Genomic DNA, 26,819 nt, shown 5'->3' with positions numbered 1-26,819 from the left:
GCCAACATATTCCGCAGCACTTTACAAATTTTAGGGATCAGGTACAGACAGAAAGATACAATACAGAGTAATAAGTCAATTCACACAATGGGGCCTTGATCATAAGAGCTTACAATCTAAGAGGTAGAGGGCATGACACAAGAGGTAGCAAAGGCGGCAAAGGAGGTAGCATTGCTTATACAGTGGTCCAGACGTTTATGTGATAGAGATTAATTTCATTGCACATAAATAAAACTGTATGAGCCGTCACTAGTCAGTGTCCTTTAGTCTGCAGATGGTGCCTGGACATATAATTCATAGTCAGAATCATATCATGTGGGGTAATGCTGGAACATAACAAGAGGAGAGTTCATTTTAGGGATTCTAACTGCGATAGGATTTACATTAGGAATTGTGATAGGCCTGTATGAAAAGATGAGTCTTTTAGTTTGCGCTTGAAGGTGTAGAAATTGGGAGTTAATCTGATTGTCCAGGATAGAGCATTCCAGAGAAGTGGTGCAGCTTGGGAGAAGTCTTGTATATGAGCGTGGGAGGTTCTAAGTGTTAGGTCATTGAGTGAATGGAGAGCACAGGTTGGGCGGTAGACAGAGATGAGGGAGGAAATGTAGGGAGGTGCGGCATTATGGAGAGCCTTGTGGATGAGGGTGATAAGTTTATATTGTATTCTATAATGAATAGGCAGCCAATGTAGTGACTGGCACAGACCAGAGGCATCGCTGTAGCGTCTAGACTGATAGATCAGCCTGGCCGCAGCATTCAGAATAGATTGTAGAGGGGAGAGTTTAGTGAGGGGAAGACCGATTAGTAAGGAGTTACAGTAGTAAAGGTGAGAGTGAATCAGGGTGACAATAAGTGTCTTTTATTGTTGAGGGTTCTGAGAAGGAAGTGACTGGTTAATGCTGCAGCCCCTGCCAAGTTTTTTCTCGCACAGCAGAGCTCACAGTCCCCCGGCTGTGCCTAGAACGTCAGCATGGTAGGGGCTATGCTGCATTTTCCTGCAAAAACTACTGAGGCAATGCTGAGCAGGTAAAACCATTGGAGGGTCCACAACAGTAATCCAGTTGAGATCTGGAATAGTTCTCAGTAGAGGTCCCCACCTAATCATAAAGGAATGGCATATCTAACATGAATAAATATGCATGTATTGTATTATACCTCTGTAATTCTCTTCTCAGGTATATGGGGCTTCCAATGTAGAATTAATCACTAGAACCCGCACAGAACATTTATCAGACCAGCACAAGGGAAAGAGCAAAGGTAATGCCAAATCCTCAACTACTGCGGTATTTCTAAAGCTTTTTCGGCATGTTTGGCGTATTTGCTAGGATACGCCTGACACATAATCTGAACCAGTCCCTAGACTCCTATGAACCCAATGGATGTCAAAAAAGTGTAATTTTGGCATTCACCAGTCGGTTATACAACAGTATGTCTTTTTTTGTAGTCTATAAGAACATGTAGCCTGCTGAGCTTTCCTATACGGTTTCTATTTTCTACAATGGTAGCCTGTGCATGGTATACAGTTCCAGACATCAAGTCTTCATGCAGACCTTAGGGTGCATGCACACTACGTAACGCCGGGCGTGTATGAGAGCCGTACACGCCGGCGTTACAGCAGGGCTGCCGAACACTTCCCATTCACTTCAATGGGAGCGCTCGTAAATGCCGCTGTTACGAGCGCTCCCATTGAAGTGAATGGGAAGTGTTCGGCAGTCTGCTGTAATGCCGGCATGTACGGCTCTCATACACGCCCGGCGTTACTCAGTGTGCATGCACCCTTACTTTGAAAGCCTTCCCCGGTGGATGGTCTGAACATAAAGCCAATATTGTCTTGTGAATAGGGTCTAACCCCTGACTATTGTGAATCCCCAGTGATCTGCGGCCACCAAACTAAGTGGAAATTCAGTATTGGTAAAGTTTTGTACAGTTTATTTTTATCATGTATAAACCAGGTTCTTGAAACTAGAATAAAGGCGTGATACTAGAAATGTGTGTACTTAGAGACATCACTAACAGCACTATGGCCAGTCTTAAAGAGGTTTTCTGGGCAAAAAATATTGATGACCTATCCTAAGCGTAGGTAATAAATCTCAGATCTGTTGGGATCTCTACAACTCAGCATCAAATATACAGAGAATAGAGCAGGAAGAAGACAGCGCTGTTCTCTGTGTAGTGATCAAAACAGGTACTGCAGATCAGCTCCTATTCACTTGCACTTAAGCTGCAGTGACTCAGTTCCACCACTAAGCAGAGAACAGCGCTGTCTGCTTCCTGCTCCATTCTCTGTGTATCAGATGCTGAGAATAGCTAATTAGTGGGGTGATTGATGTCGGACTCCCACCGTTCTGATATTGATTACCTATCCTTTAGATAGATCATCCATATTTCCCCCAAAAGTTTGAAACATTATAGATATATGGTTTTTGGGGGTTCCAGTGGTCAAACCTATACCAATCATAACGGGTGGCTATAAAAGAATTTGTCACCGGTTCATAAAAATATGGAAACAGGTTAGGTATTGCTTAGTTGCACTGACTCAAGCAGTAAAAGTCCAAAATGAACATATCAGAAAGGTTTTACCAGTGTGACCACCCAACCTAAGCCAGCCATAGGTCAGATCCCTCCAATGATATCTGTGATATTAGGACGGGTTACTGTGAGCTGCTCTGGTTCTTCTACTCACACAGGACATCTTCTTTATATAACCTTCAGAAATTCCCCCTGGAACCGCCATGCTTCCTTCTACGTTTGCAGCAGGATGCTCTTGGATTACACTTTGAGGGTCGTCTGAGTGTCATCTTAGGGCAATCATGTCTATGGGGGCTTCCAGTTCATTCTGTTGGAACAGAATGGAGCCAAAGCCCCCTTAGATGTAAATGAATTGGACGTCATTCCAAGTGTCATCCGAGTTTATTCCTCTGCAAGCTTGGCCTCACATCGGTTGCACACTCCGTCGTATTCATGGGGTCTTATGGTTTATTTTGAGTAACCCTAGACCTTCTCGGTACAGTAATACTGAATTTTTGTAGTTTTTTAATAAGATAATAATCCCATTTTTCTCATGATTTATTTTGAATGACCTTTGACATTTTTGGTACAGCACTAGTGAATTGTTGGAGGTATATAAAATAATCCCATTTTTCTTATGGTTTATATGAGTGACCCTTGACACTCCTGGTACAGCTCTAGTGAATCCTTGGTACTATATAAGAATATAATAAATGGATACCTATCATGGTATTCCACGGCTGCAGCCCACGTTGTAGACAGCAGTGGTGACACCTGCAGGCTGTGCATTGGTACTGCATTCATATAATGTGGATGTGAAAGAATATCCCTATCATATTATGAAAGACAGCTCGCCTACAAAAGGAAGGAAACTGTTTCTGTAATACCAGATCTCCACAAGGAGAATCAGCACCATCCAAGAGCCTATCATATTGCAAAACTACCGTATATACTTGAGTATAAGCCGATGCGAATATAAGCCGAGGCCCCTAATTTTACAACAAAAAACTGGGAAAATTTATTGACTCGAGTATAAGCCTAGAGGGAAAATGCAGTAGCTACTGGAAAATTTCAAAAATTAAAATGGTTTTTGGGTGCAGTAGTTGCTGGGTGCTGCGAAAGGGGAGGGGGTGTTTTGGTTGTCTGTCTGCCCCTTCCCTGAGCTTGAGGACTGGGTATTTTTTCCCCCACGTGGAATTCAGCCTGGCTGAATATAGGGTATCTGCAGTGCTCCTATTAACCCCTTCCCGATGGAACAGGACCACTACAGATCCCCTATATTCAGTAGACCGGGCACTGTCAGACACAGGCATACCTCATGTGTAGGTGTTTCACAGTCATTTTCTACTTTTATATGTATTCTAGGGAAAGGAGGGATTTAGAACTTTTATTCATTTTATTTTTTTATTATATTTTTTAAAGCTTCTTTTCCCCCCCCTACTATTTTATGGGAGATTCTATACATTACTATTGCAGTTGGTCATAGATTCCCCCCCCCCCCCCCAAAAAAAAAATAAATAATAATAATAATTTATTTTTTTTTTTTTTGCTTGACTCGAGTATAGGCCGAGGGGGGCTTTTTCAGCACAAAAACTGTGCTTAAAATTCGGCTTATACTCGAGTATATACGGTAAATTGAAGGCTTACATCTGCCATTCCTGATATCCTCTAATATGTCCCATCCTAATTTCCTTTATAAGTGGGATCAAATCAGATAATAGAGTAGAACAGGAAAAATCTAATTCACCACTTCTTTCCCCATCCAGCACTCTCATCACTTATAGCACTAGTATTCTCCAGACAGATATAGGAGGACGCTCATCATGGCAACCTTTCTCAATTCCCTTTGCCAATGCCTTGGAGAATAACTGCTGGAAATGTATTTTTGTGCAGGAAATTATTCAGGTAATAGATGTAATAGAAGAGTCAATAATAATAGGATATAATAGGAGAGACTGTAGGAAATGCAGCTGCTTTATATATTGTAGAAGCATAAAATAAAGCACAGAAAGAAACTAGCAAATTATTACACTAAATAATTGAAAATGTAAAATAGAATATAACTAGTTAAAGGTATGTCCACTTTCTCCCCCCAAAAACGGAATCTCTATATATTGAGAGGTAACGGCATAAAAATGGTAACGTGCACTGTGAAGCCACCCAGCACCATGGGCAATGGTGTAAGCAAACTGTGGCACCCATGGACTTTCAGTATGACGGCTGTGCTGCGCCCGCACAAGCACATTTGAGGATGCAGCCATGTCCTGTATCAGCTCCTACACGGAACGCTTACAACGTAGGGGCAATAGAGGAGGCAGCCATGTCCTGTATCAGCTCCTACACGGAATGCTTACAACGTAGGGGCAATAGAGGAGGCAGCCATGTCCTGTATCAGCTCCTACACGGAATGCTTACAACGTAGGGGCAATAGAGGAGGCAGCCATGGATGCCGCAGTTTGCTTACATTGCTACATAGCTTCATAGTGCTGGCTAAGTCCTGATCAGGTTTACAGTTTCTTATGCCATAACCTCTCAGGAGACGGTGGGCCAAACTCTACTTTTCTATAGCCGGACACCAACTCCTGCTCTGACTCTGGCCCCCTTAAAATTGTCTGATAGCCATGGTCTGACCGAGGTATTAAAATGTAGTGATTGAATTCCTATGAAAGTAAATATGGAACAAACAATGTATCTAGTTAATTATACAATATTAATAATTCTATAACATAATTTTGAAGAATCGTTATACTTTGAAGTCAGAGTTGGTAACTTTTGTCACTCTCGACTTTATCCAAAAATAGTCCCAACTCCAACTCCACAGCTGTGGGTGTTGCTGACGGTTTTTTTTTTTTAGGAAAGTGGCTAACCCCTTCCTACATACAGTACATCATACATAGGTGGACATTCATGAAAATACAAGTTAACATATTTTCTGTAGGGGATGTAGAATAAGTTTGAGTTGTAGGGGGAAAACCTATACATTTTATTTTTTTACGGGCTTGGTGGTGGCACAACATATAATACAGTATAGTATGAGAATCCTCATAATCCCTATGAAATAAAGATGTTACTTTGTACAGGAAAGCATAAAGACTGTGTTTTAGTCACAGTCATTGGGAGGAAAATGATCAGGTTCATCCCCATTTGTATTATTATTTCTCAATTTTCCTTCCAGGTAGTAAGACGCCTTTGCAGTCATTCCTGGGGATAGCTGAGCAGCATGTAGGACCAAACAATGGGGTGAGTATTACGGTGTGATTGTTACAGCCCTGATAGCAGGGCCTGAGCTGTCACTTTCCTGCCTCCGCTATGTGACTATACTTCCAAGGATTGTATTAGCTGTCTTTGCGAAATAAGGATTTAGTGCAAATCAATAGGCTGTGAGGCAGAATGTGCTCATACCCGCCTTCTGTCTGATGGTTATCAATAAATGTATCCTGAAGACCTAAAATTATCTTAGATGAAGATAGAGACATTACTCCAGAGTTTACAGGTACTTTGATGGGTAGCAGCAGAACAAGCAGCCAGTTGTCTCTCTCGTAGCGAACAAGAGAAAATATTGTGCAAAAATAACATTTCTGCCGTTTAGGTAAAGTCTGTTGCCAAATCTTTATAAGGCTGGGGTCATATGTTTTGGATTGTCACTGGGATGTCCACACCAGATATCCCACAATGGACGTTTCTGCAGCAATAAGCAGCTGAAATCTGTCAGACTTTCTACAGGTCTTACCCCTAGGTCAGTGCCGCACCTCCCATGAGGCAACCTGAAGCGACCGCTTCAGGTGGCGCTATGCCACGGCCCCGGGGCATTTTTGCTTACCTAAGCCAGTCCAGGACAAGCTGTCCTGGACTGACTTAGCGTCACCGAGCGGTGGATTGGGGAGGCCGCTGGAGACTCCCCTCACGCTCAGGCAGAGAGCAGGTCCTCTCCCTGCCTGCTAACGCTGCTCTGCCATGCCCCCTTCGCTCTGCCCCCTCCTCCCGGGGGTGGGGGCGGCTTTCTGTCGTCCACCTCGGGCGGCGACGAAGGTAGGTTCACCCCTGCCCTAGGTTTCATCCTTTGCAAAGTTTAAAGACTGTGCAAAACCTACAGCAAGAAAATAACCTATGTGGGTTCAAACCCCATAGCATAAGGCACTTTGCACTGCAGCTTTTTTCAGAATTGTGGGATGGGATTTGTTCAAGTCCCATCCACTACACTAGTGGTTCTCATCCTGAGAGACAGTTACTTTCTTCATGTTGGTCTATTAAGATAGGAGGGGGATTATAAAAGGCCCTCAAATAATTGCTGCTGTTACATTCTGCTGTTCTTTGTTTTTTAAGGCTCCATTGACATCACTTTCTTTAAATCTGTTCAACATATCTGTATATAATGGATGCAAAAAATGGATATAAAAAATGTGATGTGAATAGACTCTAAGGCCAGGTTCACATGGGGTTTTTTGGTCCAGAACCTGAGGCGGAGGCCGACTCAGGTTTCGGACCAAAAAATGGATAGCCGCGACTGAATGCCGGTGCACTGCTCCGGCATCCAGTCGCGCACTCCGCTCCGGATTAGGCCCAATGAATGGGCCTAGTCGGGAGGAGGGTGAGTATTCAGGTCAAATCGTGAAGCAAATCGGTCCGAAGAACCTTGAAGAAATCTGAGCATATCACATCTTTTTTCCTGGACCTGGAACAAACGGCTCCCGGAAAAAAGAATTGACCGGCTTCCATTGTTTTCAATGGGAAGGACGGAAACCCTATCCGCTTACTGTATAAATCAGTTATATGCGGAAATCCGAGAACCCCGTGGACCACACCTGGGCAAAGCCCGGCCCCCGGGCCACATCCGGCCCTCTGACTGATTCAGTCCGGCCCGCACAGCTTGACTAGGGAGGCGTGTCTAGGGGGCATGTCTTAGTGCCGGCAGGAAGATGGAGACGTGGTGTGTGTCATAAGGTACTGAGAGATGTAAGGTGAGATGCAGGGGGGAGAGAGAGAGTGTGAGTGTCTATATGTGTCTGTCTGTCTGTGTGTCTCAGTAACCTAGGGACAGAGATGGAAGGGGAATGTTATACTGGGGCAGAGATGGCAGATGGAGGGGGGGACATGAGACTGGGGGCAGAGATGTGGGGACATGAATCTGGGGGCAGAGATGGAGGGGACATGAATCTGGGGGCAGAGATGGAGGGGACATGAATCTGGGGGCAGAGATGGAGGAGACATGAATCTGGGGGCAGAGATGTCAGTTGGAGGGGGGAGATGGAGGGGGGGGATATGAAACTGGGGGAGAGATGGAGAGGGGGCATGAAATGGGGCAAATAAAGGGGAATATGAAACTGAGGGAGAAATGGAGGGGGGGACATGAAACTGGGGGCAGATGAAGAGGGCACTTAAACTGGGGACAATTGGAGGGGGCATTAAATCGTGGAGGAAGCTGTAGGGGGACCTGTCTGCCTCTAGTTGCCCCTAGTTTAATGTCACCCTCCAGCTACCCCTACGGTTTATTGTCTGCTTCCAGCTTCCCGATTTTAATGTCCCCCTCTAGTTTCCCCCAGTTTCATGTCCCGCTCCAGCTGTCAATTTATTGCCCCCTCCAACTACCCCCACTGTTTAATGTCCCCCTCCAGCTGTCCCAGCTTCATGTCCCCTCTAGTTTCCACCAGTTTATACTGGGGCACCAGGAGAGGGACTTAATACTGTGGGGCAGTTGGAAGGGAACATTATAATGCAGGGACATATAATGTACAGGTGACTGTAGGAGGATTATACTTTGTGGGGGCACATGGAAAGATGATTGGGAATGGGTGGAGTCAACGTAGAATTTGCCGTGGCGCGGCCCTCTAGCATAGTTTCAATTTCTTATGCGGCCCCATGAGAAAATTAATTGCCCACCCCTGCCATAGACTATCATTCTGCCAAGTTTCTGCCAAAACAGCAGAAAAAAAATTCCTGCAAGGAAGACTTTTAAGATTTTAAGCAGAATCTGGAATGGAGAAGCTCAAACGCTAGTGTGAACCTAGCATGAGATATATTACAAAGTGTCTTATTATCAACTGTACTATTCATTTATGAAATATTGTTTATCGCTGGAGGTACATTTTAAGAAACTGTTATACAAGGCTTAATAAATGTAACTCTATGTGCTTATGAGTCTGTTCCTAGCCTACTCAAACATTGTATCATATAAGGTCCTGTTCACATTTTTACGGCATTCTTTGGGGTTCTAGTGTTTTAAACAGCAAGAATAACCTAAACTACAGCTGTTCTTGCCTTCATCAGTACCCCATGGTGCACTAGGCCTTGGAAAATATGTTCTACCAAAACGCACACTAGCGCTTACTCTTCGTTTGGGGTTTCTGTGCCCGAACCTGCTTAAAAATGCAGAAAGAAAACTCCTGCTAGCAGGACTTTTCTCTCTGTATTTTTCTGCCTTTTTTCAGGCGGAAACCCGGCGGACCCATTATAGTTTATGGGGTCTGTGGGTTTCTGCAGGTAACCGCTTTTTTAATCAGATTAGGTTTCCGTTCGTGGGGTCCTCCAGCAGACCTCACAAATGGAAACCCTGAATGCTAGTGTGAATCTAGCATCAGATAAAACTCTAATATCCTTTACAGGACTTCTATGTGGTCCAGGATGGTCATTGATTTATTAAGAACAAAAGTAATGCTGGTAGTGTGAACAGAGCCTAGGACCTGCAGCAGCTATCATCCATGGCTTGAGAATGTATGCTTCATAGGGAATAGTAGTCCCTAGCTATATAGTTTATGACATTGTACCCTGCCCTTCCATATAGACACATCCATCAGTGGCTAGGAGCAGATCCATTAGCCTCCACCCGTCTCTCTTGGCTTGGATTAACACGTCATGGACTTCTACCCCCATATTGAAACACAATTTGATTTTCATAATACATTCAGTGATTTAATTGTAGAGATGCCTGGCAGACCTCCACCGCCATCATCTGATCCGGTGCCAGCGCACTGCACCGCTGACAGGGCTCTATGGTGAATCATGTCTAAAAGTATTTAATTGCAGATGAAAAAATGTAATTGACTTCATAGAACCAATATATGTGTTTGCCAATATAGCCCTCATTCAGTAACAAAGCCACTTAAGTGACAGAATAGCAAAATTAGCCGTCACCTCAGACATCTCCGAAATTGCAGATCACTTGTTCGCTTGTTCTCATTATTCTTCTCATTTTCCTGAACATATGCTCCCATCAATGCGCTTTCTGTCTTAGGGAATTGTGTCGCTAGTCCACAGAAGCCCACAATAATGTAATGGGGGGGTTGTATTGTACAAAAAGAGCAAGTGCAGAGAGCTATGGCATGATGTATATAATAGAGAGGGGACCACACAGCAGAAACATGGTTTAGGCCACAGTCCTAATAATAGTAGCAGTCACCTCTATCCTAAATAATCCCTTAAAGAAATATGTGTTTTATGTATTCTAGGTACACTGTGCTCTGTGCAGGGGGCTGATAAACTATTTGTTAAAGAGGATGTCTAGTTTGCAACCAATTTTAGTATACCATAGAGAATCTGTAGTTAAAGGGGTTTTCCAGGCTTGTCAGTTGATCACCTATCCTTATGTCAAAGATTGGTTGCCGTCTCTTCACAAAGCCAAGCACAATGCAATTCAATTCACTTGAGTGGGACAGAGCTGCCAACAGGCCAATGAGTGCGATATAACATGACCTGTGTCGCTACCAATTCAAACAGCTGATACGTGGGGGTCCCAGGTGAGAGACCCCTGATGATCACCAATTGATGACCTATAAGGATAGGTCATCAATTGGTAAGCCTGGACAACCCCTTTGATAAGGGGGTTCCCTGTTTGGAATTGTCACCTTTCAGACAGAGTGAGAACAACTACATCTACATTTCGGGCTTTGGAGGACTTGCCCTAAATTGACAGCCAATTGATTTCAGTCTCACGTGTCATACCTTGTTTCTCCTGTGGTGGTGCTGCAGGACATTTGATCCCTTACTGCCAAAATTCCCTATAGATTACAGCTGGTCACTGGGAATCCTTGCAGGGTGACACTTTATTATTTGCTTATTTTCAAGGTACCATGCAACAAGTGTCCAAAGCAAAGTGTCCCTTGAAAACTATTGCTGACCTTAGACTCTGTTTTTCCTGTTTTTTGTTATAGCAGACATTAATCACCCAGACCTTTAGCCAGACTAACCCAACAGCCATCACTCCAGATGAATACTTTGACCCTAATTTTGAACTGGGACAGCGTGATATGGGACGACCCATGGAACTTACAACCAAAACTCAGAAGTAAGTAAATACATAAATCTACAAAATTCCACAAACTCCCAAATGCAAAGCAGCCACACCCAAATCATTCCACAAAAATGTTTTTTTGGATCTCTATTTGTCTTAATTATTCTGAATAACATTTACCATATATACTCGAGTATAAGCTGACCCGAATATAAGCCGAGGCCCCTAATTTTACCACAAAAAACTGGGAAAATTTATTGACTCGTGTATAAGCCGAGGGGGGGAAATGCAGCAGCTACTGGAAAATTTCAAAAATTAACATGGTCGGAGGTTTTGGCTGCAGTAGATGCTGAGTGCGGGGAAAGGGGAGGGGGTGTCTTGGTTGTCTGTCTGCCCCTTCCCTGAGCTTGTGGACTGTTTTTTTTCCCCCACTTGGAATTCAGTCTGGCTGAATATAGGTTATATGCAGTGCTCCTATTAACCCCTTCCGGATGGAACAGGAGCACTGCAGATCCCCTATATTCAGTAGACCGGGCACTGTCAGACACAGGGATACCTAATGTGTATGTGTTTCACAGTCATTTTCTACTTTTATATGTATTCTAGGGAAAGGAGGGATTTAGAACTTTTATTTACTTTATTTTCTTATTATATTTTTTTAAAGCTTTTTTTTTTTTCTTCACTATTTTATGGGAGATTCTATACATTACTATTGCGGCTGGTCATAGACCTTCCCCCCCTCCAAAAAGAAAAAAATTTTTATTTTTTTTTGCTTGACTCGAGTATAAGCCAAGGGGGCTTTTTCAGCACAAAACCTGTACTGAAAAATTCGGCTTATACTTGAGTATATACAGTAGTCAAATTTCGCTATTTATGGTATTTATTTTGGATTATGTATATGTGAGCATTGTCATCACCCTACACAGGGGATTTTTAACACATTGCAAAGGTTTCATAAGTGGACCCCCCATCACCACCACTTGACCCGTACATATTATACTACCCCATCAGTGGCCCCAACATAGTGAAATGTCCCTTAGTGGCCCTCACACAGACATTATATTATAATGTTCCACTCCAGTTCCCCCATAGTAATGTTCCTCTCCTTGTGTACTCAGTCTTATGTCCCCCTCCAGGTACCCCCACTACCATAGGGCCTGATGCAAGTGCAATGTTGACCCTAGTGTTAAAGTGAATAGTTTAATATGCCCCTCCTCTTTTTAATACCTACGTTTTTTTTTATTTTCCCCTTTCAGGTTTAAAGCCAAACTTTGGTTGTGTGAAGACCACCCGTTGTCATTGTCAGAACAGGTGGCACCAATCATTGACCTCATGGCAATAAGCAACGCACTTTTTGCAAAACTTCGTGATTTTATCACTCTCAGGCTACCCCCAGGATTCCCTGTCAAAATAGGTGAGTGATAGATTTCTATGCAGTTTTTATGGGGTTTTTTTGCTGTTGTTTTTTATTGTAACTGATTGAAGATGGAAATTTTGCAAATCATTTACAGTGTACCTATACAATATTGTTGTTTTCCAGAAATTCCCATTTTTCACATTTTGAATGCACGCATTACTTTCGGAAACCTGAATGGATGCGATGAGCCAGTATCATCCCTACGTCAAAGTCCCAGCAGCGAGGCCCCCTCCCCAAGCAGCGACTCCTGCAGTGTTAGCAGCACCAGCTCTATAAGTATGATGCCACAGCAGGGGGAGACGGGACAGAGGGACCCCAACAGTATGTGTCAGACCTCAGCACTGGGGGCAGAGGAGGTCCTGGGTAAGGGTGACTAGAGAGAGGATTACCATTAGCTATGCCTCATGTCACCCATGGATTTTAGATGGGGAGGTAGCATGATCCACCAACATTTCAGATGGCTCCACCAGGCCTCCACCTTCGCTGCTTTGCCTGAAACACATACAAAACTGGCTGCTTTTGTAACAGTGTTTTGGTGTTGTAAGCGCAATGAGAATGAGGTATCTTAGACAGTTAATATCAGTAAAACCTCTTTTATAGATGTCCTTTATATATGTTTCTATTCATGAATTTACAGCTTCTGGACGTGGCTGTGAGATGGACCAGACATTGTTCGAAGCTCCACGAGGTTATAGCATGGTAGGAAGTTACCGTGAGAGCATGCGTGAGGAAGAGGATGACTTACTTCAGTTTGCTATCCAGCAGAGTTTGCTAGAAGCCGGTAGTGAATATGACCAGGTATTAGAATATCATGACTCCTTCTTTCCATACAAGTTTATAGTGCTTAGTTTTTCATGTTAGTGACAAGAATTCCTCGCTGTCTACATTGCACATTGTCTGTTTTCTGGTGGCCCATGCGATGTACTTACAGTCCCTTCCCATTAATTTTTATAGAACGTGGCTGTAATTACCTTGCACAGCCACTATATAACAGATGGCGCGTGATCCACTATGGCCCCTTCAAAGAGCTGATGAATGGATGTCCCAGATGTTGGGTCCCTATATTGATGACTTATCCTAAGGATACGTCATCTATAAACATAGACCCCTAAACTTTCCACCATCTGGCCAAATAAAGATAGATTTAAAGGGGTATTCCCACATCGCATACTCACCAGTCTTCGTTGCTGTAAATTCTTCTGTCTTCCTGCTTTGTTGCGTCATTAGTGGGCGGGGTTACATATGCAAAGCCAGCGGCGAGATGCCGCTGGCCCTGCGTGCACGCTCATAGATAGTGAGACCAGTCTAGGTCTCATGGGTGAAATGCCCACGCGGCCGCTTTTTGAAAAATGCCCAATCACACAGCCATTGGTTACTATCATGTGAATAAATCCCTTGGACGGGCTTCAACAGACTGACATGGATGTTTTTCATGGATGTTATGTCCGTGAAAAACAGCACAGTCGTGTAACTAAGACCTCCCCCAATGACTCTATATCTTGCTAGAAGATCTGCATTAGTAAAGCTTTCCCAGTTACATGGCGAACTTGCTTAGATAAGTGACTTACATCTAAGTAATAGCAAAATGTAATGTAAATTAATACTTTCTTTCCATCAACTTTACAGGTGACAATTTGGGAAGCTCTTACCAACAGCAAACCAGGAACACACCCAATGTCAAATGAAGGTCGGAAAGGAGAAAGGTTTGTAAAGCAGAAGTGACGCTCAGGGGGTCGAACCCCCCCAGATTTTCAATTTTCAACAGATCGGTCAGGATAGGTTATCGATATTAAAGTCCTGGAAAACCACTTTAAATAAATTCAGACCTAAGCACAAAACCTAGACTAATTTCCTAAAATAGCAGACACTCCAGACCAGATCCCATATACTTTCACTGCACCTTTTCCCCCGTCCCCCACACAAACCGCATTCCTACACACACTATTATGCCCCATAGTGGTCCCTGCACACACTATTATGACCCGTAGCGGCCCCTGCACACAATACTATGTCCCATAGTGGGCTCCTGCACACATTATTATGCCCCATTATGCCCCCTGCACACACTGTTAAGCCTCATAGTGGCCTCTGCACACTCTATTATGCCCTATAGTGGCCCCTACACACACTATTATGTCCCATAGTGACCCCTGCACATTCTATTATGCCCCATAGTGGACCACCCATAAACAAATCATATTCTGGGGACTTTTCAAACCCCAGAGTATTATCATCAGAGACCCAGGGGAGGATTCAAACATAAAAAAACAATGTTACTTACCTCTCCTAAGGTACGGCGCACTCCATGCTGATTTCGGTCATCTTCAATGTTGGTACAAACGTCACGTGAGCCGGGCATAATGACACAGGCCCGGCCAACGTGACGTCTGGGGTGCCACCAAATAGGCCTGAAGCCTGCCGGAGCACAGGAGAGGTAAGTAACAGTGTTTTTACTGTTCTCTCACTTCCCCTGGCCCTACGATCATTATACTCTGGGGTCTGAAAAGACACCCGAGTATAATGATAATGTTTTTGGGGTTTGCGGGCCCTTGGCCTCACTTACTGATTCCTGATCCTGCTCACAGCTGCATCTGCAGAAGGAGAAGCGGAAGCAGCTGTGAGTAGAAGCAAGGGTCGGTAAGTAAATAGGGCCTGTTACCTGTTAGGGTTACTCCAGCAGGTAACGACCTAGTAAAAAAAAAAAAACAACAAGCGCTCGCCAGGCCCCCTAGTGTCCCGGGCCCCGTGGCGGCCGCTACTGCTGCTACCCCGGTAGTTACACCACTGCTCCTTGCTGCTCTCCTCTTTGACTTTAGGACCTGTGCTCATATGGCCATGTGACCTTGTGTGTGCATTGTTCTTCTGCAGGTCCTCATGGATCATTAAACAACACAGTTTTGTCAGCAGTTTTTTGTTATTCGTGACAAAAACAGAGATATAACCACAATGACCTCACATTTCTGGGCCAAGGATCTTTGCAGCCACACAAACCACACGTTTGACATCCCGGATGTGTTTGGTTTTGTCTTCAGCCCTAACACTGTAAAGCTGCTGTAGCTGTCCATGTGCCGGACTGTGATATGGAGGAAAAACTGTGACCATAGGTGATTCTTTTTCCAAAAGTAGTGACTCTGAACCACATCAGAAATCCACTCCTTCCTATTCACTGCAATACTGTAGTATTGCAGTGAATAGTATGAGCGATCAGACTCCCTAGGTTTCAAGGTACCTAAGGGGTCTGATCATAAATGTAACAGAAGAAAAAAAAAAGTTTTTAAAAGTATTAAAAAAATAAAAAAAATATAAAAGTTCAAATCACCCCCCTTTCCCTAGATCAGCTATAAAAGTAATTAAAGAACATTAAACATAAACATATTAGGTATCCCCGCGCTCCAAAATGCCCGAACTATTAGAATATTAAAACATTTATCCCGTACTGCGAACGGCGTAGCGGCAAAAAAAATAAAAACAGCCAAAAAGCGTTTTTTTCAACACTTTGCCTCCTATAAAAAATTGAATAAAAAGTGATCAAACCATCGGATCTTTCCCCAAATGGTATCAATAGAAACGTCATCTTGTCCCGCATAAAAAGACACCACAACCAGCTCCATACATGGAAATATGAAAAAGTTACAGGTGTTAGAACATGATGACACAAATTTTTTTTTCTATTTTGCAAAGTTTATCATTTTTTTAAAAGTATCAAAAAATTTCAAATACTATATAAATTAGTTACACCACTGCTCCTTGCTGCTCTCCTCTTTGACTTTAGGACCTGTGCTCATATGGCCATGTGACCTTGTGTGTGCATTGTTCTTCTGCAGGTCCTCATGGATCATTAAACAACACAGTTTTGTCAGCAGTTTTTTGTTATTCGTGACAAAAACAGAGATATAACCACAATGACCTCACATTTCTGGGCCAAGGATCTTTGCAGCCACACAAACCACACGTTTGACATCCCGGATGTGTTTGGTTTTGTCTTCAGCCCTAACACTGTAAAGCTGCTGTAGCTGTCCATGTGCCGGACTGTGATATGGAGGAAAAACTGTGACCATAGGTGATTCTTTTTCCAAAAGTAGTGACTCTGAACCACATCAGAAATCCACTCCTTGTATTTCAGGTTTCTAAACCCTTGTGACAGTTATGTGTCCATAGTGATATTGGTTTTAAGTTGTTGTTTTTTTAACCCCTTAGCGACCCTTGACGTAACTGTACGTCATGGGTCGCATGGGGATGTATGGAGTGAGCTCACACGCTGAGCTCGCTCCATACACGGCAGATGCCGGCTGTATAATACAGCCAGGACCTGCCACTAACAGCAGCGGTCAGTGCCCGAGCCGATCGCTGCTGTTAACCCTTTACACACTGCGGTCAAACGTGACTGCAGTGTGTAAACGGCGCCGGCGGCACGGGCGCCATGTTTCGCCGATCGCCGCCCTCCTGAACGTCACATGAGGGCGGTGATCGGTTGCTATGACAGCCGGAAGCCTATTGAAGGCTTCCAGGCTTGTCTCTGCACTAGATCTATTACAGGATGCCAGAGGCATCGTCTAATAGAAGTGCTGCGATTTTCCTATTCACTGCAATACTGTAGTATTGCAGTGAATAGTATGAGCGATCAGACTCCCTAGGTTTCAAGGTACCTAAGGGGTCTGATCATAAATGTAACAGAAGAAAAAAAAAAGTTTTTAAAAGTATTAAAAAAATAAAAAAAATATAAAAGTTCAAATCACCCCCCTTTCCCTAGATCAGCTATAAAAGTAATTAAAGAACATTAAACATAAACATATTAGGTATCCCCGCGCTCCAAAATGCCCGAACTATTAGAATATTAAAACATTTATCCCGTACTGCGAACGGCGTAGCGGCAAAAAAAATAAAAACAGCCAAAAAGCGTTTTTTTCAACACTTTGCCTCCTATAAAAAATTGAATAAAAAGTGATCAAACCATCGGATCTTTCCCCAAATGGTATCAATAGAAACGTCATCTTGTCCCGCATAAAAAGACACCACAACCAGCTCCATACATGGAAATATGAAAAAGTTACAGGTGTTAGAACATGATGACACAAATTTTTTTTTCTATTTTGCAAAGTTTATCATTTTTTTAAAAGTATCAAAAAATTTCAAATACTATATAAATTTGGTATCACCGCGTTTGTACTGACACGTAGAACACAGGTAACATGTCATTTGTACCAAACAGTGAATGCTGTAAAAATTAAACCCATAAGAAAATGGCGCAAATGCATTTTTTCTCCAATTGCGCCTCATTCTGAATTTTTTTCCAGCTTCCCAGTACATTGCACAGCATATTGAATGGTGCCATTACAAAGTACAATTTGTCCCGCAAACAATAAGCCATCATGTGACTCTGTGAACTGAAAAATGAAAAAGTTATGGCTCTTGAAATGTGAGGAGGGAAAAACGAAAATGCGAAACCAAAAAATGGCCTGGTCCTTAAGGGGTTAAGGTTTCTCACTATATTTCTTTCCTGCATTTTTTTTTTATTACAAGTACCCTTATATACATTGTAATATAAGTTGATAAGCCTAAGGCTCAAGTCCAACCTATAAATCCACCAAGTTGATCCAGAGGAAGACAAAATACCCCAACTGCCACATCAATGGAAAACGTTTATTCCTAATACAGCAATTGGACTTAGTGCCTGTATCAGAATTCTATCTCAAATTTTTTTAGCATCCATTGCGTTCTTTTGTTTTTTAACATTTCCTGAGATTTTGTTCAGATATTTCCTATAGATTTCATTATACAGTAGGAAAAAAAAATGCAGGATAAAATGATGCATGTGCAAAAATTAGAAAGATTAAAAAAAAAAAAAACACTCAAAAATACTATACATTGTATATGCCACGACTAAAAATGTGTACAGGAGTCTGAAGTGGTTTAGGCTGAGGCCCCAGATTGCAGAAAGGGTAAGTTCACACAGAGTTTTTTGTGTACAGTGGAGAAACTATGGCTGTATAAGTCTCCACACACCTAATAGGTGGTCTCTCCTTAAGGAGTGACATTATCCCCATAATCTGGTCTCTCAGCCTCTCACTTCTACCAAGTCAGTTCTCTCTACGCTGTGCTGACGAGGTCCAACCAGACCGAAACGGCCATCCGTAGCTGAGAAACTGACTTGGTAAAAATCCCACATTATGCAGTAAAGGCTTCTGGGAAAGTAGGGCATGATGTTCAGGGTGCTTCCTATAGAGGGCGGCATAACAGAGGCGCTGTCTCCCTATTTACATCTTGGGAGACAGATTTGCATATTCCTCCCACAGAGTTTTTTGGTCAGGATTTTGAGGCCATATTCTCCTCAAAATCCTGACCAAAAAGACGGCTCCCATTCAAATCAATGGCAGCCGGTCAGTTCTTTTATTCCGGGAGCCAAGATGCTCATTCTTCAGGCCGATTTGCCTTGTGATTCGGGCTGAAGACACTCCCGACTAGGCCCATTCATTGGGCCTAATCCGGAGCGGAGTGCTCGACTGGATGCTGGTGCAGTGCACCGGCATTCAGTCGCAGCTACCTGTGTTTTGGATCGGAACCTGAGGCGGCCTCCGCCTCAGGTTCCGGTCCAAAATACCCCGTGTGAACTTACCCAAACAAAGCTTTTTTTTTGTTGCAGATTTTGCAGCAGTTTTTTGAGCCAAATCCAGGAGTGGATTGAGCAGAAAGGAGAAGAACTTCCTATATATTTCCCATTCCTTTTGTAGCCATTCTTAGCTTTGGCTCAAAAAAATGCAGCAAAAGCTGCATTTCTGCAACGTGGGGCCTCAGCCTTAAAGCTTTTTACCTCACATGCAACCAGCAGGGTATACACAGTTGACGTTTCTGTACTTGCACATACAACCTGCAGTAGAAATGTATAGTAGTTGTCACACAGAGCTAATTCTAGTGTGGTTCTTTCTTAAAGGCCAAAGGTCTGTCCAGGAATGGATTTTTGGTGCAACCCAAAATACTATTAATTTTTGTCTCCAGAAATGTCTTTATTTTTTTACTTATTTTACTGTACTTTTTTGCAGGACTCCCCAGCACACACAGCGATGCAGCCCCCCACACTCTGTCTCCAGCAACGCATTCAGCACTTACCAGGAGCAGCTGCGAATAGCCATGGAGCTCTCGGCCAAGGAGCTGGAAGAGGAGGAGAAGCTGAAGCAGCAGGAAGAGGAAGAGCTGGAAAGAATCCTACAGCTCTCCCTTACTGAAAAATAGCAGGGCATCAACGTTACTAGACAGGCACCCAGGATGTCTACTCAAACTGCCTAAGGGCTCACTTGGGAAGCCACAGATATAGACACATGTCTAAGAAAGATTCATCAGGAAGAGAGATGGATGCAGATGGAGCTTCCTGTTACACACAATGCATTGCAACATGAGCCAGCGGACAGGTGTCACACACCACTGTCGTCTTCTGTTGGCATACTTCTTATTCATTCATATATAGGAAGTGTCAAGTCAACTGAAGGAAGTCAACAAACCTTGGGCACAAGCTCAAGTGTCAGAGTCGATCACCCATCCATGCTACCTTGGATGGGTCATCCTCTTTGCTGCTGGAGCAAAATGATAATACTGAAATGTTGGTGCATCGCAAGCTCTCCAGCAGCAAACTGGTTAATATACACAATATGGTACCTCCACATATCTCTGGTGACAGCTACCCAGCAGGAGATGGACTTTGTATAACCGTGGCCTCCATATAGGGCTGTAGTGGACGTGATGAAATTCTCTTTGGGTTGTGTGCGCAATATATGTTAATTCTTAAATTATCAGGCTCAGTTCTATGTAAGTGGTTACAAAATATGACAAAAAGTATATTAAATGTGTAGGAGTTTCGGGAAGAGAATATGAAGAGGAGCTTACCTTCCCTTTCTTCTTTTCCCCACTAAGGATGCCATGTTGTTGGGTAATGTACTACAGATTCCACAAGTGAACTACAAATTGGGGTGTTTGATGTAAATTATGATGGTAATAAAGGATCTTTCCCACAATGAATAACTCGGTTTTCTTGTTCGTAAAGTAACAATTGATTTTCTTTTCCTAACCAACATCCCAGGTTATCTCAAAGTCACCATTCAGTGTTTAGGTTTACACCATGTGGCTGCAAATAACAATAAACCACTGTACATTATACTGGGGCATAAGGAGTACAGAGGGTATGGATGCACCAGGGCCCACCGGATTCACCAGGGCCCAAGAGCCTTAGAAGATCCATAATGTGACTCTTTCCAATATGTGGGTCCACTAGTATAAACCATACATTACAATTGCAGGGCCTGGTGCAGATTTTGCATTGGATCCCGATGCCTCTAACACTTATGGGTTAGGCAAGTAAACCACCAGAAACCAAAAATAGTGGCACCAGAATTGGGAAGCTTGAAAATGATGAACCTTAGGAATTTGGCAATAAAATCATAGGATATGAGGAGGAGGCTGTAGGCCAATATACCCCTGGGCCCTAAGAATGAGAAGATTATACTGATGGACACTGGTGAATGCCAGGGATAGTCACAATACCACTGGACATCTGTAAATGAGCAGGAAAGTGGTAAAAGCCATAGGGGTATGGAGTTGGAGTCTGGAACCATTTTTGGTGGACCCTGACTCCAATTCAAAATAAATTAATTGATTAATTTTGATTATACAACTATTAATATTATATAATTAATTATATGTATAGCTGAATTAGAGGATAATAATAATAATGAGTTAGAGGATCTTTCCTGCTTCTGCATCACCATTGCGGTCAGCCATTTATGAAGGAATTGTTGTCAGGCTGTGAAAACGTAAGGAGTCTGAGTCTGTGGTTTTCTCTACTGACTCCAGAGTCTTGAAACACCACTAGAAACATGTCACATCCCAATGGGGTGCTAGTATTATAACTATAGACCAAAGTAGAGATCACAAGTGTGACAATCATGACCCTTAGCAGAGCAGAACCATGAAACTCCAGTTTGATCCCATGTGAATGAGCTGGGTGGAATGAAGCAGACAGTACACCGGCCATCTGATGTTACACAGGGAATACAGGAGACATGCGGCTGCCTACAGCTGACACATTAGGGGACATGAAATGGCACAATGACTTTATGGTTAGTTATGTCTACGATAGCCTGGCAGAATGACAAGACTGTGGGCTTGACCTGATTAGTGATATATTCTGTATCTGTGATCTGTAGAGGTTTTGGGTGTCGGACCACTGCACATCTAATATTGATGGCCTACCCTAAGGATAAGCCATCAATCATAGAAACCAGATAACCCCTTTAACCATCTGTGAATAGGTTTAAGGAACATCTCCGTTAACAAAAAAGTGGGTGGGTAGGGTACAAAAAGATGGTATCATTGGGGTTTGTAGTCTGTAACCATAGAGACAAATTAACATGTAATGAAGACTCCTTTTATATTTTATATGCATTAGATTACATCGAAAAGCGTACAATACATTTTCATGCATTCAGTTTTTCATTGACTTTTAGCATGATGAGATTATCCTCTGTGGATGTTCTGCTTCAATTATACCTGAGCAGAAAACGCGCCAGTTTTTGAAATCGCAGCATTTCTACTGCAGATATTTTTTCTATGTGGATCGGTCAGGGCTCATAGAAGGCCACTTCACAATAGTCCAATGTTTTCCTCTTAGCCATTCTTGGGTGTTTTTAGCTGTGTGTTTTGGGTCATTATCCTGTTATAAGACCCATGTCCTGTGACTGAGACCAAGCTTTCTGACACTGTGCAGCACATTTCTCTCTAGAATCCCTTGATAGTGCTGAAATTTCATTGTACCCTGCACAGATTCAAGACACCCTGTGCCAGATGCAGCAAAGCAGCCCCAGAACATAACAGAGCCTCCTCCATGGTTCACAGTAGGGACAGTGTTCTTTTCAAGATGTGCTTCATTTTTCCATCTGTGAACATAGAGCTGATGTGCCTTGCCTTGGTTGGATTTTTGTCTCATCTGTCCATAGGACATTCTTCCAGAAGTTTTGTGGCTTGTCAACATGTAGTTTGGTTATTATTAATTTTGTCAGATTCAAGTTATTTCTGTGACCATTGTGGATTTTTCTTTCATTAAACAAGGGGTACCAACAATTTTGTCCATGTGTGTACAGTAAAGCGTCACGGTTTTTGCCCTGGTGCTTTCAGAACATGGGGCCGCGGCCTAAAGGAGTTGTTGGACACACAGGCAAAATGGATACTGATGACCTATCCTCAGAATAGGTCATCGGCCTCAGATCAGTTGGGGTCTGACAATTGGATCAAACACAGATCAGTTGTTTTTTGGTGCCATATACAAGGTACACTGAAGTTCCATACATTTAAATTGGACCATACTTTGTATATGGCTTCAAGCACCATAGCAGCGAATTGGTGGGGGTCTAGGTGTTGGAGACCATCTGATCTGAAGGTGATGACCTATTCTGGAGATAAGTCATCTTTATCCATTTTGCCTGGGTCTTAGACACGCCCTTTACTACACTAGTGTACATGAGCCCTTTGATAGATTGAAGTTTGGTTTAGTTTGATAAGTGATCTGAGTCTCTTCTGGCATCCGCTGTAACCAGTAACTGGAAATATAAGAAGGAATGAGGACAAATGATTCCTTTTACTGCAGCAATAATGGCTCAGGAGCTACTAAGCATTTTTAATATGTTTTTACAGGATGCCACGGTGTACAATGTCCCCTGTAATTTACTTATGCAGTACACCTGTTATTTTATAGTGAACAGCTGTTCCTAGGACCTGTAATGACCCCCTACCCTCACTTTCCAGTAAAGACGCTTGCCGAAAGAAGACTTCAAAAGCCAAGACTATTCTATATTACGACACAGAGTTAGAAATACTTTTTGGTGATTGTTATTTTAGCAATGCTAGACTTTGGTATTGAGAATAGTGTTTGAGTATTGAGCATACTAGGATATTTGTTTAAGACTACGTGTACACAATGCATTTTCAATTTCGAATTACATGCACATTTCTACAATGCCAGTAACCCAGATGTTACTTATTATATGATTTTTATTAGATATTGAAATGAAAGAAGAATAAGGACAGTGTGCAATTGTCACATTTACATGCGATTGTGATGTTCCGATATGCCATGCATTCACAAAGTATAGATTTACTTATGAAGAAACAGGGTATATGTTGTGAGTTGACAATTACTCCGTTATCAAACATTGTAACTGCGAAATATTTAGACAAAATACATTGACAAAAGTGACTATTTAAGGAATTAAAGAATAAAAGGTCACCAATAAGGCCTGGTTCACATGTGCATACAGTATTCCGTTTGGGGAGTCCGTTTGGGCACCCCCGAATGAAATACCGAACACTTTAAAAAGTGGTGAGCAATGAAAGCACATGGACCCCATAGACTATAATGGGGTCCTTGTGTTTTCCGCACGGTGTCTTGCGGTACTTCAAGAACTACTTTTTTCTCCGCATGATTTGTGCGGAAAACACACGGACCCCATTATAATCTATGGGGTCTGTGAGCTTTCATTGCTCACCGCTTTTTAATGCGTTCGGTATTCTGTTCGGGGGTCCCAAAGTGGACTCCCCGAACTCAATACCGAACGCAGATGTGAACCAGGCCTAAGTCATGTTAGAGTAGTGACAGGAGTCTCATTTACAATGGGAGAGGAGTAGAAAAGCACAAGGTTTGACAGCACTCCCAGTTTTCCAGAAATATGTGGTGGCTTTGTTGGTTTCTAACAACATAAACCAGAGGTTTCCAATGTAATGACTGTGAAATGCAATGTAATGTGCCACTTATTACTACATTAAAATCTATACGCATAGCAAAGCACTGTATAAGCTCTGCATCAATACAGTGCACTAAACCAGCACAGTATGTTCCTCTGGCAAGTGCCATATGTTGCCTCTAGAAGCCATACTTTACTGACATAATTCCTTCATAATATTGCCTATGCTGGAGAATGCCAAGATTTGTTACTTCTTACAGTATCTGACAAAAAATAAATACTTATGCATGTCTCTATATAAAATAAGAGGCATTCAGAGGTACAGTAAGAGCCAAACCACTGCTATGGGTACCCTACTCACAATGATATATATATATGAGCCCTTAAAGGAGTTGGCCTATCCACTTCAATGGGAGCACCAAAGATAGCCAAGTACTTTGGCTATCTCCGGCACTCCCAATGAAGTGAATGAGAGCACCGACCTCAGCCTGGCTGCGTTAGGTTGAATGTAGAGCATAAGAAAGAGACTTTAATTTTACTTCATAGGAAAACCCTTTAAGGCCGGGATTTTGGGAAAAATCGCGGCATTTTACAGTACTTGCAAAGTAGATGGGATTCATGCGAATCCCATGCCCACTTTGTGGAAAAAAAATATATAAATCGCAGCATGGACACGTTACGATTTCCAAAACCATTGTGGTTTTGAAAATCGCAGCATTTCAATTATATCTATGGAAACACCGGCGGCTTTCTCGTAGATATAATTGTAACAGAAAGTCAGCGGAGGAGAACTCCATGAACTTTCTGTTCAAAGCGCTGCAGGAAGAACCGCGATGCGCTCACGCCGCAGTTGTTCCTACAGCACTTTAGCGCTGCGTTTCCTCCCCGTGGGGCCTTAGCCTAAGTGTCATACACACTGCAGCACCTATGCAGAGACATGCTGTGTGTTACAGTGTAGTACTGCAATATGGAGCTATTGTACCATAGAAGGAGTGCTGCTTGGAGAGGTTACATCTACAATAGAGCATGTCACAGAATCTGGAAGAAGTAGATAAAAACTGCACAAAAAAAAAAAAAAAAAATTAAACATCACCGCCATCTCCTCCTTCATATCCTTCTTTCCATTGGTTTTATTTTATACTAAAACTGAAAAATATATTAAGAATTTTCACTGTGTGTTCCAGGAACTTAGCCATGACCACCTGCTCCTTCTCAATGTATTGTGTATTACTGTAAGACAACTGGTTGGCACAGAAGCCTCCTTGCTATATCTTATCTGCAGTAAGACCATAAGCCAGTAAAGGAGTTATGTGGGAAATAAAATATTTTGCTGAGCATTCAATACACTGGATGATCCTACTTTCCTCTATGGTTCTAAAAGATAATGGTAAGATGCTCCAGTATATCAATAACAGATGGGCGCACAGTGACCCTAGTACAGGCCATTCCAAAAGTAAAGATAGACTTCCCAAAGGTGCTAGATCCAATGGGTCAGAAGGATTCAAGCAGTGTGCCAAGAGATCTACTAGATATCCCACCACTCCATTCCATGGTGAATAGGTCATATTGTGCCGCACATAGCCGGCTGCCTGCTCCCCTATGCAATCTATAAGAGGTTTACAGTAAAATCACTGAGGTTCAGGGAGTGGATGAAGGTTGTGGTTCTCCTACCGGCATGTCAAATTCAAACTTGGGGTGTCTAGGGTACAGCACTTCTTATTTTATTAGATCCAAGGGGAAGCAGGGACCTAGCGAATTTACTGACTAATAGAGATGAGCGAACAGTGTTCTATCGAACTCATGTTCGATCGGATATTAGGCTGTTCGGCATGTTCGAATCGAATCGAACACCGCGTGGTAAAGTGCGCCATTACTCGATTCCCCTCCCACCTTCCCTGGCGCCTTTTTTGCTCCAATAACAGCGCAGGGTAGGTGGGACAGGAACTACGACACCGGTGACGTTGAGAAAAGTAGGCAAAACCCATTGGCTGCCGAAAACATGTGACCTCTAATTTAAAAGAACAGCGCCGCCCAGGTTCGCGTCATTCTGAGCTTGCAATTCACCGAGGACGGAGGTTTCCGTCCAGCTAGCTAGGGCTTAGATTCTGGGTAGGCAGGGACAGGCTAGGATAGGAAGGAGAAGACAACCACAACAGCTCTTGTAAGAGCTAAATTCCAGGGAGAAGCTTGTCAGTGTAACGTGGCACTGACGGGCTCAATCGCCGCAACCCAGCTTTCCCAGGATCCTGAATGGAATACACTGTCAGTGTATTCCCGTATACCCGATATATACCCCCGATACCCGTTCCAACGGTGTGCCCCCCCACCTTCACCCCAGAAATACCCTGCAAGTCCCCTAGCAATAGAATTGGGGCTATATACACCCACTATTTTTGCTACTGCCATATAGTGCCATTGTCTGACTGGGAATTCAAAGAATATATTGGGGTTACGTGCACCCACAATTTTTACTACTGGTATACAGTGCCAGTTTCTGACTGGAAATTCAAAGAATATATTGGGGTTATAAATACCCTCATTTCTTGCTACTGGTATATAGTGCCATTGTCTGACTGGGAATTCAAAGAATATATTGGGGTTACGTGCACCCACAATTTTTACTACTGGTATACAGTGCCAGTTTCTGACTGGGAATTCAAAGAATATATTGGGGTTACAAATACCCTCATTTCTTGCTACTGCCATATAGTGCCAGTTTCTGACTGGTAATTCAAAGAATATATTGGGGTTACGTGCACCCACAATTTTTACTACTGGTATACAGTGCCATTGTCTGACTGGGAATTCAAAGAATATATTGGGGTTATAAATACCCTCATTTCTTGCTACTGCCATATAGTGCCAGTTTCTGACTGGGAATTCAAAGAATATATTGGGGTTACGTGCACCCACAATTTTTACTACTGGTATACAGTGCCATTGTCTGACT

The 26,819-nt window shown here is 42.9% G+C and overlaps 1 protein-coding gene across 4 annotated transcripts in view; it reads left to right on the top strand.

Moving 5' to 3' along the window:
- ANKRD13B (ankyrin repeat domain 13B) overlaps positions 1–20,144 on the top strand; it is a 132,689-nt gene extending 112,545 nt beyond the window's left edge. The window contains exons 8-15 of one of the 4 annotated variants that reach the window (XM_075263769.1): positions 1,176–1,257; positions 5,684–5,748; positions 10,653–10,786; positions 11,989–12,146; positions 12,273–12,470; positions 12,787–12,947; positions 13,776–13,852; positions 19,187–20,144. In XM_075263769.1, the coding sequence (XP_075119870.1) occupies positions 1,176–1,257; positions 5,684–5,748; positions 10,653–10,786; positions 11,989–12,146; positions 12,273–12,470; positions 12,787–12,947; positions 13,776–13,852; positions 19,187–19,376 (1,065 nt within the window). In that variant the 3' untranslated portion in view covers positions 19,377–20,144. Of the gene's footprint in view, positions 1–1,175; positions 1,258–5,683; positions 5,749–10,652; positions 10,787–11,988; positions 12,147–12,272; positions 12,513–12,786; positions 12,948–13,775; positions 13,853–19,186 lie in introns of all 4 variants that reach the window. The other 3 variants (XM_075263768.1, XM_075263766.1, XM_075263767.1) reach the window with 3 other exon arrangements.
- Positions 20,145–26,819: the final 6,675 nt, after the last annotated feature.

The sequence above is a fragment of the Leptodactylus fuscus genome, chromosome 2, assembly GCF_031893055.1.
Source record: "Leptodactylus fuscus isolate aLepFus1 chromosome 2, aLepFus1.hap2, whole genome shotgun sequence".
Lineage (NCBI taxonomy): Eukaryota > Metazoa > Chordata > Amphibia > Anura > Leptodactylidae > Leptodactylus > Leptodactylus fuscus.
The sequence above is the reverse complement of the archived record's forward strand: the minus strand, read 5'-3'. Positions and strand labels throughout refer to the sequence as shown.